The following is an 11,752-nucleotide window of genomic DNA, read 5'->3' on the forward strand; positions in this document are numbered from 1 at the left end:
AATACAGCCATCTAGCACAGCCCATTACAATTGCTACAAAAATATCATTAAATGGTCCACCAAGACCCTCCGCAACTTTCAAGTGGTGTAGGGGGGAAAGTTTGGGAACCACTGTCCTAGATAAAAGTCAACGTTTACCTTTTAATCGGGCTGGCAACTGTTGGGCTACAAAGGGCCTGCATAATTTGTGGCCTGCTGTATTGGGGGTGGGCAACATTTTTCAGCCCAAGGGCCATAGGCCAGGTCACATGCCAGCAGTGAACACAGGAAGCTGCCTTATACCAAGTCAGACCATTGGTCCATCTAGCTCAATATTGCCTGCACTGACTGGCAGCGGCTCTGCTCAGATTGGTAGTAGCAAAAGCGGGCAAAGCAAGAAATGTAAGTTTTACCTTTGTACAGTAGGCTAGTTTTTACGCTTCTGAGCTTCCCCATCCCTGAGGTAAGGCAAACACCACTGGCTAGCTACATATGGCCGGTTCTGATACTTTAAAATATTGATATGTTTAGTGAAATGGAATCTTGTCAAACTGTTTCATTTTGAAATCCATGTCTCCCGGAAATAAGATTTTGCTAAATGATGCATATGCTGCACTGAAATAGAAATGATCTAAAAATTGTCAGGTTTTGCGAATGCATTGATTATATTTGGAGACAATTCCTTTTTGCAGAAAGGTGAGAGACAAATGGAAAGAACTTAGAATCGTCCTGTGCTAAGTATGGGTGGCCCACCAGAGACTCAATAAGGGAGCAATCCCAACTACGGGTTGCCATTGAAATTTACACCAGCTTAAGTGAAGCCGGTGTGAAGTATGCCAGATCCAAACCTCATTTAGGAGTGAGGCTACTGACCCAAGCCAGGCAGAGAGAAAACAATCCTTTAGAGTTTGACGTCCACCACCCTTATGGCTCGTGTCAGTTCCACTGGGTTGCCAGATCACATGACTCAACTGAACAGAGTTAGGATCCAGTGTCACCCCCACCCAAAACAAACTTTAGGGACTCACACAAACCTTTGCTGAACCAGGATGGGAGACTTACAATGACATCTCCGGCTGAGCTGGGGTTGGAGACTTATGCCAGCATTCAGGGTTCTGCCCCCCACACACATACACACACACAAATGCCATCTCACCACCATCGCCACACACACATGCCATCTAACCACCATCACCACATTTTTTTATTTTTCTCTCCCCCATCAATCAGTTGCCATTCTGTATCCACTCAACATGCGCCGTCCTCACTGGACTGTTTTTGTGGTCACCCCTCCTCAGGATTTCTCCCCCCCCCAAAAAAAACACCCTAATTTTGTATATGGGCAAACCATGGGATTCTCCTAAGCATGCTGATGGCTCTCTTGTGTGTGGAAGGTGATGTTTTGGCAACATACACGACAACACTCTAAGCCTGCACATTGGAAATCAAAAGAATGATGATAATGGCTGTGGTTTGGAGATGCACCAAAGAAGTAGGACATTTTATCAACCGCAGCTCTTGTCTTAAGAATCTCAGTATTTGTATTTAAGAGCCAAGATAGATGTGATGCAGGAGTTCATAACTGGATCTCCTGGTGTTAAGTTCTTATATTCCTAAGAAGAGCCTGCTGGATCAGACTGGAGGGGGATCTAGTCCAGCATCCTGTTCTCATAGTAGCTAACGAGATGCCTACAGGAAGCCCACAACCAGGACCTCTCCTCCTTTGGTTTCCAGAAACTGGTATTCAGAAGCATATCGCTTCTGACAGTGGAGGCTTTTCCCCCCACCTCACTTTTTAAAACAGATGTGAGGGCGGAGGTCCCACTTTAATCAGAACACTAATGTTGTTGGAAGTGGGTTCAACCATTTCCCCCATGTCGCTTAACCAGTTTAAATCCTTCCGCTTCCCACAGTACCAAAACTACTCAGGATTCCCCATGGCTGTTATTTACATAATAATGAAACTGCATTTAAATGCAGTCAGTCAACCCTATAAATCTTGGAAGTAGATTAACGCCAAGAGTTGTGAATAAGTCATAGCACTGATGATAAGAATTTAAGGGAGAAGGGTTTGAAGACTACATATATGAACAATATTTGAGCAGAGGTGGTTGAAATTAAGTTCTTTCTCTGAAAGGATCCAAAGGTTGTAGAGTTATGTAAGGACCTATATAGAGGGCTTAGCCAGAACCAAAGTTGTGCATTGCTAATCTGTCTTAGCTACACTTCACACAAGTACTGAACATATCCGTTCCTTGGCCTCTTGTGTTTGTTTTCTGATAAAAAGGCTGTGCTATTGACTCCCTGTTGCAATGTTTATGACAGAGATGGGCTTCTCACAAAGGCAATCTGACTTCAGCCCTTGTTGAGTGTGTATTGGAGGGAGGGTTAGAGGGTTGAAACATTTCTACACCTTTTAGTTTTTTCCAGCTGGATCTTGCTGATGCTGTAGCCAACCTGCCTGTTTTGCCACTACATCAAACAGGTTTTCAAAGTTCTTCTGAACAAGAAGGTGTGGTTTATTTATCAACTTATCTTTACACCTGCCTGACCTCCAAAAGGAGCTCATTGCGGCCAATGTGAGACTTCCCCCTTTTCTCTTCTTTTCCCTTCACAACAACCCTGTGAGGTAGGTTAAGTTGAATAATAGAGACTGGTAGGGGTGTGCACCCGCTTCAGACGAAGCCCAAATAGAGAACCAAATAAAGTCACTTCAGAGCTATTTGGGGCCTTCACCAAAGTGAAGCAGGTCTTCCCAAAAGTGGTACAAAGTGAAGCAGGCTGGTCCCAGAGCTTTGGACTTGCTGTTGTAGATTACCTGGACAGTTATGAGTGCCCCAGTGCATACCTTCAGCACAGTCCCTACATATGACGGCTGCCACCATCAGCTGCGTATTAGGGCAGCTGTCAAAGGAGGAAAATAACATCTGAGTCCTCAAAAATGGCTGGAGTGGAGGAGGCCTCCCCTCCCCACCAAGGTCACTTGGAACAACAGGGTCCTTGCTCAGGAGAACCTACTCGCGGAGGAAGGGCTCCAGCCATGATGGCTGTTGACCAGTGGGACTGGTAGGGGGCCTAACAGTGGGTGGCCAATGAAAGGCAGATCCAGCCCATTCTAGTTTTGCCCCATCTTCCCAAGTCCCTGCTAAGTTCTACAAGGGCAGCACTGAGACTAAGGAGGAGGAATCCAACATCCAAGGCCACCTCCTGGAATGGTTGTAAGTAGGAAGGCAGGCAGAAGGGGTCTGGCTGAGGGCAGACTGAGTTTGGGGGGCAGCGCCCCATTCACCCTAAGAGGCCAGGCTCCACTGGGATCCAGCCTCCACCCCACCCCCCTTTGACAGCTGTCCCAGGCTACATTGAGACATGGGGTTTATTGCATTAGCTTTATCATTATAACGGTACTGCTTCTGTCTCAATTTTTAACATTTCTTTCACAGTGCAGTTGCATTATGGCACAGTGGCTGTTTTGGCTGACCCCCCCCCCCATCGCACTAAATTTCATTCACTGCAGTGGGCGGGATGTGACACAACGCTCAACATTGTATACAGAGCTGGAACGGTATTGTATCGTACATGGTTACTTGTTTTAATATTTGAAAACTTAAAACATGTTTTTAAAAACAATCACTCCATTTCAAGGTGCCAGCCAGCCATGCCCTTTCCCAAGACACTCCAATCCATTTCCTCTCCTCTTGTTCTCAGTTTCCCCTCCCCTCCAACAGTGTGTCAGCATTTCTTGGCCACTGAACACACTCATTCCTTATTGGTCTGTTTGGGGGAATTTTTAAAAAGGAGGGGTTGTACTTCTAGAAGCCCTGGGGTTTCCTCAAGTCTGCTGAAAGAGGGGTTCCCCTCTTGTGCATAGTTAGTGCTATTTTAGTGGCATAAGCATCATCACTAATGATGTTACACAGGCCAACCCCATGCTGTGTAATACTCTTCCATAAGAGATTCAGAGGCATCCAAGCTTTTGACTTTCAGATGTTGCTTGAAGACCTTTTTGTGCCAACAGCTGTTTAAAATGTTTTTTTTACTAGCCAGTCATTTCAATTACTGTTTTGTATTGCTTTAAAATGTTTTTTTTTGCTGCTGTTGCTGTACACCACCTTGATGTTTAGCAAAAGGGCAGTGTATAATTTTTTTTATATATAAATAAATAGAATCATAAGAGGGCATAATTCTTCACTTCTAGGGGAGTGTGTTCTCCTTTCCTGTGCCATATTTCTGCATGCATCTCTGATCTTCTGAATGAGGGCAGGCCAGAGCAGCAACTCAAGCAGAGATGTGACAAACAACATTCTCTGAGGACGGGTAATTCAGCTGCATCCCTGAATCAGGCAACTGGATAATTCAGCCAATCCATAATCACACCTGATGCAGAGACACAGCAAAATTTGTTGGCAGAGGCTGACTGGAAGGATACAAGGCCAGAGCAGTGACTGAGGCGGAAACATGACAAACAACCTCTTCTGCAGTCAGGTAATTTGCTGCATCCCTCCATCAGGGTGAAAGGATCAGTCAATTGCACCTGATGTGGAGATACAGCTGAATTACCAAGCAGAGACTGAACAGAAAAATGCAGGCAGAGCACAGTGGGACCTGACAAACAGCACACATCTTAGAAGTAGGTCTTACCATGCTCAATGGAACTTCATTCCCAACTCAATGTGCATAGGGTTACACACTCCCATGAAAACAAAACCTTGGCTGAGGTGTACCCAAGGTCTACTTTTTTAAGGTGTGTTGGTAGGAGAAGGGAGGGTCAAAAGCAAACATGACACAGGAGAGTCATGCCTTACTAAAAGCAGCAACATGGGCCAAATTAGATTTCAATTGAGGGAGGGGCTGGGGAGAAGAGTTGACAATTTCCCCAGTGCCATTTCTCCAATTGAAAACTCTCCCAAGTTTAGTATTAGCTATCCTAGCAGGGTGAGTGAAGCACAAAAACAGACACATGGTTTTTCCCCATGGGACTAGTAAGCAGTGGGATCTTAATCAGGAAATGGCATAGGGGAAAGGTAAAACACCATACCCCCTTTGCTGATGTGCCAATCCATCTGTACTCTCCACTGCTTTAACATGAAGATCAGGAAATCTGACCACAGATAACCTGTCTGACATCTGTTTTGACCCTAAACTCTCCTCTGGTATTCTCACTGCAGCTCGCTACATGAGGGCACAGATCAGCCATTTAGCAGAATTCCCCAGCGGAGAACCTGCCGGGGACCACATGCCACTGGTGGATGGGGCCAGAGGCATAAGTGGATGGAGCAAGACGCGATTCTTAAATTGGTACAATAAGCTATATTCCAGCTGCACTCAAGTCGGAGGTTTCTACACCCACCCACAAACCCTTCCATCCGGGCAAATAAGAGGCATTTTAAGGTTACATTCCATCCAGGCAAAATCCTCAGGGAGGGCATGGAGCAGAGCCAGTGACGGATATGGCCTAGGGAGAGGGTGATGGTGTGGGAAGAATCCCCAGGGTTGGAGACAGAGCCTGGAGGTCCACATTTGGCCAGGGCTGCCGAGAACTGGCCCAAGGCAAGAGGCATGAGCGAACCCCCCTCTCTAAATCATCTTATAAACCAAACATTACTACTTTCTTTAAACAAGTTTTCACGTGTCTTACGTTTAACTTGGGGTGAGAAAGATTGAAAATACATGAAAAACAGAATGAGATCATTAACATATTAAAATGAGTTTGTTCAAAATAACCCTTGAAAATGCATGATTTTTGCATTTTTAATATATTCAACATTATTTTGAGACATCTTTTATCAGTTCAGTCAATTCAATTTTTGTTGTTTCCAGTGATGTAAATAGTTTATTTATTTTGTAATTAGTAAAGGACCTACAAAGGAGGTCCAGAAAATTCATGGTGGTCCTAAATTTCCTGCGAGTACTATAAACTAGGAACTGTACACTAATATTAACTTGATTCTTGAAGAACAGTGTTTCATATTTAGTTTTATTCACGGAAAGGAGAAGTAAAAATACGCCATTCTTCTGATGTACTAAGTGTACAGGCAAATTAATTCACAGTGAAGCATTGAATGAGATATGAGACCAATCTATCCTTACTGAGTGGTGCTAATGCAACTCTGTTCTTCTACTTCAGCAGAATCCTCATTAGCCTTTTCTTCTTCTAATGATGTTTGAGCATCCAACAATATCTCCCTCATCACCTCATGACAATTTTGAAACAAAGCCCAGGCTCAATAAACTTGCCTGGCCTTCTTCCCCACCTAGCTTTTTCATATTTTTCTCACTTTCCTGTGTTCTAGACTTGAATTTGTACTCCACAATGTTAATTTCACCTTAAAACAATGCCAAAAAAGATATTACTTGTTCCAACAGTTCTAGTCACAGACCAAACAATAAGAGGTGCCATGCACTCCATAACATGTACTCGCTTTTTCTTTATCTGCCACTGTGGTGCACTTTTTCTTTAACAGAACTGTAGGAAATGCTTGTTGAGCAAATGTGAATTGGAGCCTAGTAGTTTTGTCAATTGAACTGGGGGCTACTTCTGGTCTCAAGGTGTATGCTGTGCTTTGCCATGTTTGAATCTTATTAATAAATATTGGTGGTTATGGAAGACTTGGATATACTGACATTTAGCAACACACATACCTACTCCCTCATCTATTGAGACACCATATTTTGTGAAGTATTGTTTGTTTTTTCACAGTCCAGGCCTGCAGAGGCCCGGACCCTCCCAGAGGTCTGGGCTCCAGGGATTTTGCCCTCTGTCCCCCTTCTCCTCAGGCCTGCATTTGGCCCTCAGGCCTGAGGTCACCCCCCTCTGTTCTACAGAATCAACATAAAACTGCAAAATATAAGCCTGTGCCAGTTCTTAGCTTAGCATAATCAAGTTAACACAGAAAAGCAAAATCAGTTGAGGTGTTATAAATAGCTCTGATAGTTTCAAGATCCCAAAGCAATGTTTGAACATGCTCTTCAATGCAAGAGGTTGCATTTTCATAATGCTTGTGATCACAGCTGTGTTCAGCAGGCACAATAGCCCTATTTAATTACAAGTTAAATTGCAGTTACCCACAAAGGTGATGATAACTATCTTAATTACTTATGGTTTTGATGGAAATCTCAGAGGCTTTCAAATAGTAGCTATGGTGTGTCTTTGCAGATGGAGAGTGCTCTCAAACCAAAGAACCTTTTATTTCTATAAAAAAGCATAACACTGTCATTTCTTGCCTCACTGTAAAAAACAAGTCTAGCTGATTCAAAAGGGAGAGAGGAAGGGAAAAAATTCTTCTGATAGTCATGGAGGGCCAACATCCTGCTCAACTTGAGAGAGACCCAAGGAGATATCAAATGTACCATTTGTCTTTTAAAGCATGTTTCTGCCTGCTGATTTAGGCTGGCATTTGCTTGTGTTGTCCTCTTATTTAAGGGCCATGACATGGTACAGGAGATTTGTCTTCGGGTGTTCCGATGCGTTTTAAGGCAGCTGTGGAGGGGGAGAATTCCAATGTTGGATCTGCAACACTGGAAGATGTTAAATCCTCTCCCCCATGCTGCCTCCACCCCTCTAAATCACACACAGATATGTGCACAAAGCTGTAATTAAAACTTCACCAGGAGGAAAACAAAGACAATTCGCCCTTCCGTGCTTGGTTCTCCCACCCCACCCTCGAAGGTTCTTCCAGAACTGCTGCTCCAGTTAAAATCAAAAGCCCCAAAGCCAACCCCCACAACTGCTTTAAAGTGAAGTTTTAACAAACCAGTCATATCTGGAAAAAGGGCAGAGCTGTCCCATTACACATCCTTATTAGAACTGCTCTGACTGCCGATAGTGACATACCAAATGTAGTGCTCGAATTTTAGATGAGTTGCTAACACTCAGGCCTGCCTTGGAATTCTCAGCCTATTGACATTAGTCAAGTGCCTTCGATATATTATTTTAGATGCCTGCTGAAAAATTATTATTATAGCAAGCCTACCCAAACATAGTTTAGTCACCCCTATTGGTTTTTCAAAAGTTTTACTAAGTTTATCAGCACTTTAATAATTAGTTTCTGTATATTTGTTTTTAATTGTTGTGTGGATTTTAGCTCTTGCTTCTACAATTTTATTGTGTGCCCAACATAGTAGTAGTTGTTATGTGCCTTCAAGTCAATTATGACTCATGGCGACCCTATGAATCAGTGATCGCCAAGAGCATCAGTTATAAATCACCTTGTTCAGATCTTGTAGGTTCAGGCCTGTGGCTTCCTTGATGGAATCAATCCATCGCTTGTTTGGTCTTCCTCTTTTTCTACTCCCTTCTGTTTTTCCCAGCATTATTGTCTTTTCCAGTGAATCATGTCTTCTCATTATGTGTCCAAAGTAGGATAACCTCAGTTTCATCATTTTAGCTTCTAGTGACAGTTCTGGTTTAATTTGTTCTAACACCCAATTATTAGTATTTTTCGCGGTCCATGGTATGCGCAAAATTCTCCTCCAACACATTTCAAATGAGTTGTTTTCTCTTATCCACTTTTTTCACTGTCCAACTTTCACATCCATACATAGAGATTGGGAATACCATGGTCTGAATGATCCTGACTTTAGTGTTCAATGATACATCTTTGCGTTTGAGGACCTTTTCTAGTTCTCTCATAGCTGCCCTCCCCAGTCCTAGCCTTCTTCTGATTTCTTGACTATTGTCTCCATTTTGGTTACTGACTGTGCCAAGGTATTGATAATCCTTGACAAGTTCAATGTCCTCATTGTCAACTTTAAAGTTACATAAATCTTCTGTTGAGCTTTGTGATTAAGCTGTTTATAAATCTTTCCAAACAAATCAATAAAAATACTGCATGGTTGTCTACAGTAATGCTCCCACCTACTGATAATTTTAAAAATATGCACAGCATTCAAAGCAGCACTTCGTTATTCCCTTCATTCCAATAAAATCTGAATGAAGCCAAAGTGCCCGCTGGCCCACATACTGATAGACCTGGGGATGTAAATAGCTGGTTGCAGTCACCTGTCTCCAGAGATCTCATCATCCAGAGTCTCGGGGGATCTTAGACCCCTTACTTTTTTGGGAGCAGGGTCCCTATGTCTTCAGCAGCCTATGAGGCAATCAGCATGACAAGGGATTGTATTAGCCACTGAGAACTAATATGCTTCCTTGTCCTTTCCTGCTTATTGGACCCAATCTAAGTGAAAGGAGGTGTGTTAGTGAGAAGACTCTTCTCAGCAGCTAACCCTTTTGTCCTTATTGGTTCCAAGCAGTATCTGTTGTTGTGGGAGAAAGAATTAAGGATCTCATTCTCCATCTCAACCCAGCAGCAAAAAAGGTTGACATGGCTGCAGCTAACATGAAGGTACTCTGCACTCCTAAATTTGCCAATATACTACTGCTAGTCCCACAAAAGGAAGAGACCGTATTCCCCCCCCCTTAGGAGCCTTCCACAAATTATCAATCTGAGGACTGCCATCTTTCATCAGAATCTATCCACCTACTGAGATTGTCCTTGGAGGTTCTGCTCTGTGTTGTCCTGCCATTGGATGTTAATGGGCGACTCAGAAGAGTGCTATACCATATCTTTGCTCCTGCTCCTGTTGGATTTTAGATGCCAGGCGAAAACAATATTGTTTTAGAAGGCTGTTTTGGGTTTGTTCCTTTCTTTATCCAGACACTGGCCATGGCAACATTGAAATTAATTTTGAGGGTATGTGTGGTATAATGGTTAGAGTGCTGGACTACAACCTCCAAGGTCTGAATCCCCATTCAGCCACAAAGCTCAATGGGTTACTTTGACCCAATCACTTTCTCTCTGTCTCTCAGCTTAAGCTACCTCATAAGGTTGTTATGAGGATGAAATGGAGAGGGGGAGAGCCATTTACCACTCTGAGTTTCTTGAAGGAAAGGCGGGGCATATATGTAATAAATAAAAATATGGGTTTAAATTGTTTTTAGATGTTTTAAATACCATTTTATTTTAAATTGTACTGTTTTTAACATTTTGATGTTTGCTGTCCTGGGCTCCTTTAGGAGAAAGGGTAGGATACAAATTTAAGAAATAAATATCCTGCTTAGCTTTTTTTTTGCACCTCAGTTGGTGAATTTCTTACAGAGCAATCCTATGTGTGTCTACTCATAAGTCCCATTTTTAAATGGTGCCCAGATATGTCTGTGTAGAATTGCAGCCTTAGCCTTTGTTTTTATGGGATTCTAATTAAATATATGGAAAAAAATAATTTGGCCCTGATCATCTATTATATAATGTTAAAGATGCCCCATTAGGACACCTATATTCAATCAAGTGCAGACTCTGTTAATGCATTAATGCACTGATCACGTTTTCTGGATTTGCTAATTGAGCTATTTAAAAATGAAAGGGGGTTTGGAGTGGGTGGGTAAAGCACTTTACCTGGGAGTAAATCCCATTGAACTTCATAGGACTAAGAGATATGCGTAGGATTCCACTGGAAGTGAGGTCAACCCTACCTCCATTTTGAAATATACAGTATTTATGTGGCTACTGGCAGTGTTGTATAGTAATTAAGGTGTTGGACTATGACCTGGGAGACCAGGATTCGAATCCCCACACAGCCATGAAGCTCACTGGGTGACCTTGGGCCAGTCACTGCCTCTCAGCCTCAGAGGAACGCAATGGTAAACCCCCTCTGAATACCGTTTACCATGAAAACCATCTTCATAGGGTCACCATAAGTCTGGATTGACTTGAAGGCAGTCCATTTCTATTTTCACTGGCATCAGGTAGCAGAGTGAAGAGAGGTCCACATTATTTCAAGAAATTGTTTGATCTTGCTCTCTGTGTTCTAAAGTTCATTAAAAAAAACACTTTGTCTTCTCTCTTGCTGGAAACTGGACACGTGTTTCTCCTGCAGATGGGAAGGGCTTAAGGAGAGGCGTGGAATGGCTGTTATGTATGAAATGTTCATTATGACCTTTTTTTAAAAAAAAAAGTGGGGCAATGAGTAAGTGCTTAGCTAAAGTAGCAAGTAGCAGATGCCTTGACTCCCTTGCCCACTGGTTACATCACAACCACAGGGGCTGGAAAAAAAATCTTTTCCATTCCAAAACCTTCAAAAACAGCTTATGAAAACAAGAAGTGGCACGCATCTTAGCAAGGAATTCCTTCCCCAAGGCAGTCACGCCTCTCCTGGTACAACTACTGCATTTGCCTTCAAAGCTACTCTACATTTTCTTCAGCATTTCAGTATGGAGGCAGCCTCTGGCCCAAAAGGACTGGTCTGTCACCTGCTTCTTTTGATACACGCATATATTCCCCCCCCCGAGTAAGCATTACAGCATGATGATCCAGTAAAAATTGAGCACTTTGCAGTACCAAACAAGCTTTGGTTGTGATGTGCAAATTAATAACAAACATGCCTTGCTTTCTCTCCTAAGCGGTGGACCCCTTTTGATTCACCTCACCTCTGCACTTGCCTCAAAACTGTGCTGAAGAGGAATAGATGAGAGATTCACACTGAAGACAAATCTTGGACACTTAGGATAGAGACATTCACTGTTCTGCTGGTTCCGGTGCATGTTCACCTCTGTTTTCTGAGAACAAACTCTGCCCCTTTCTGGTGGGAGCAGCTTGAGTGGTTTTTCTTTAAAAAAAACTCACTTCTAAGAGATTATGTAACTGATTGGCAGATGAGGCCATTGCGTCTCCAGGTGTGGCCAATGGAAACATTTTGCTGTAGGCCATTAGTGTCCTCACAGCCTCAGGGCCTAATTAGACCCAATGCCATTCATGTAATTAACCATGTGTGGATGGCT

The 11,752-nt window shown here is 42.9% G+C and overlaps 1 protein-coding gene across 2 annotated transcripts in view; it reads right to left on the reverse strand.

The window, feature by feature from the left end:
• PFDN4 (prefoldin subunit 4) overlaps window positions 1–11,559 on the reverse strand; it is a 38,330-nt gene extending 26,771 nt beyond the window's left edge. Inside the window, exon 1 of one of the 2 annotated variants that reach the window (XM_061630277.1) lies at window positions 11,402–11,559. In XM_061630277.1, coding sequence (XP_061486261.1) covers window positions 11,402–11,515 — 114 coding nt within the window. In that variant the 5' untranslated portion in view covers window positions 11,516–11,559. The remainder of the gene's footprint in view (window positions 1–11,401) is intronic. The other variant, XM_061630278.1, reaches the window with a different exon arrangement.
• Window positions 11,560–11,752: the final 193 nt, after the last annotated feature.

The sequence above is a fragment of the Rhineura floridana genome, chromosome 6 (assembly GCF_030035675.1).
Source record: "Rhineura floridana isolate rRhiFlo1 chromosome 6, rRhiFlo1.hap2, whole genome shotgun sequence".
Lineage (NCBI taxonomy): Eukaryota > Metazoa > Chordata > Lepidosauria > Squamata > Rhineuridae > Rhineura > Rhineura floridana.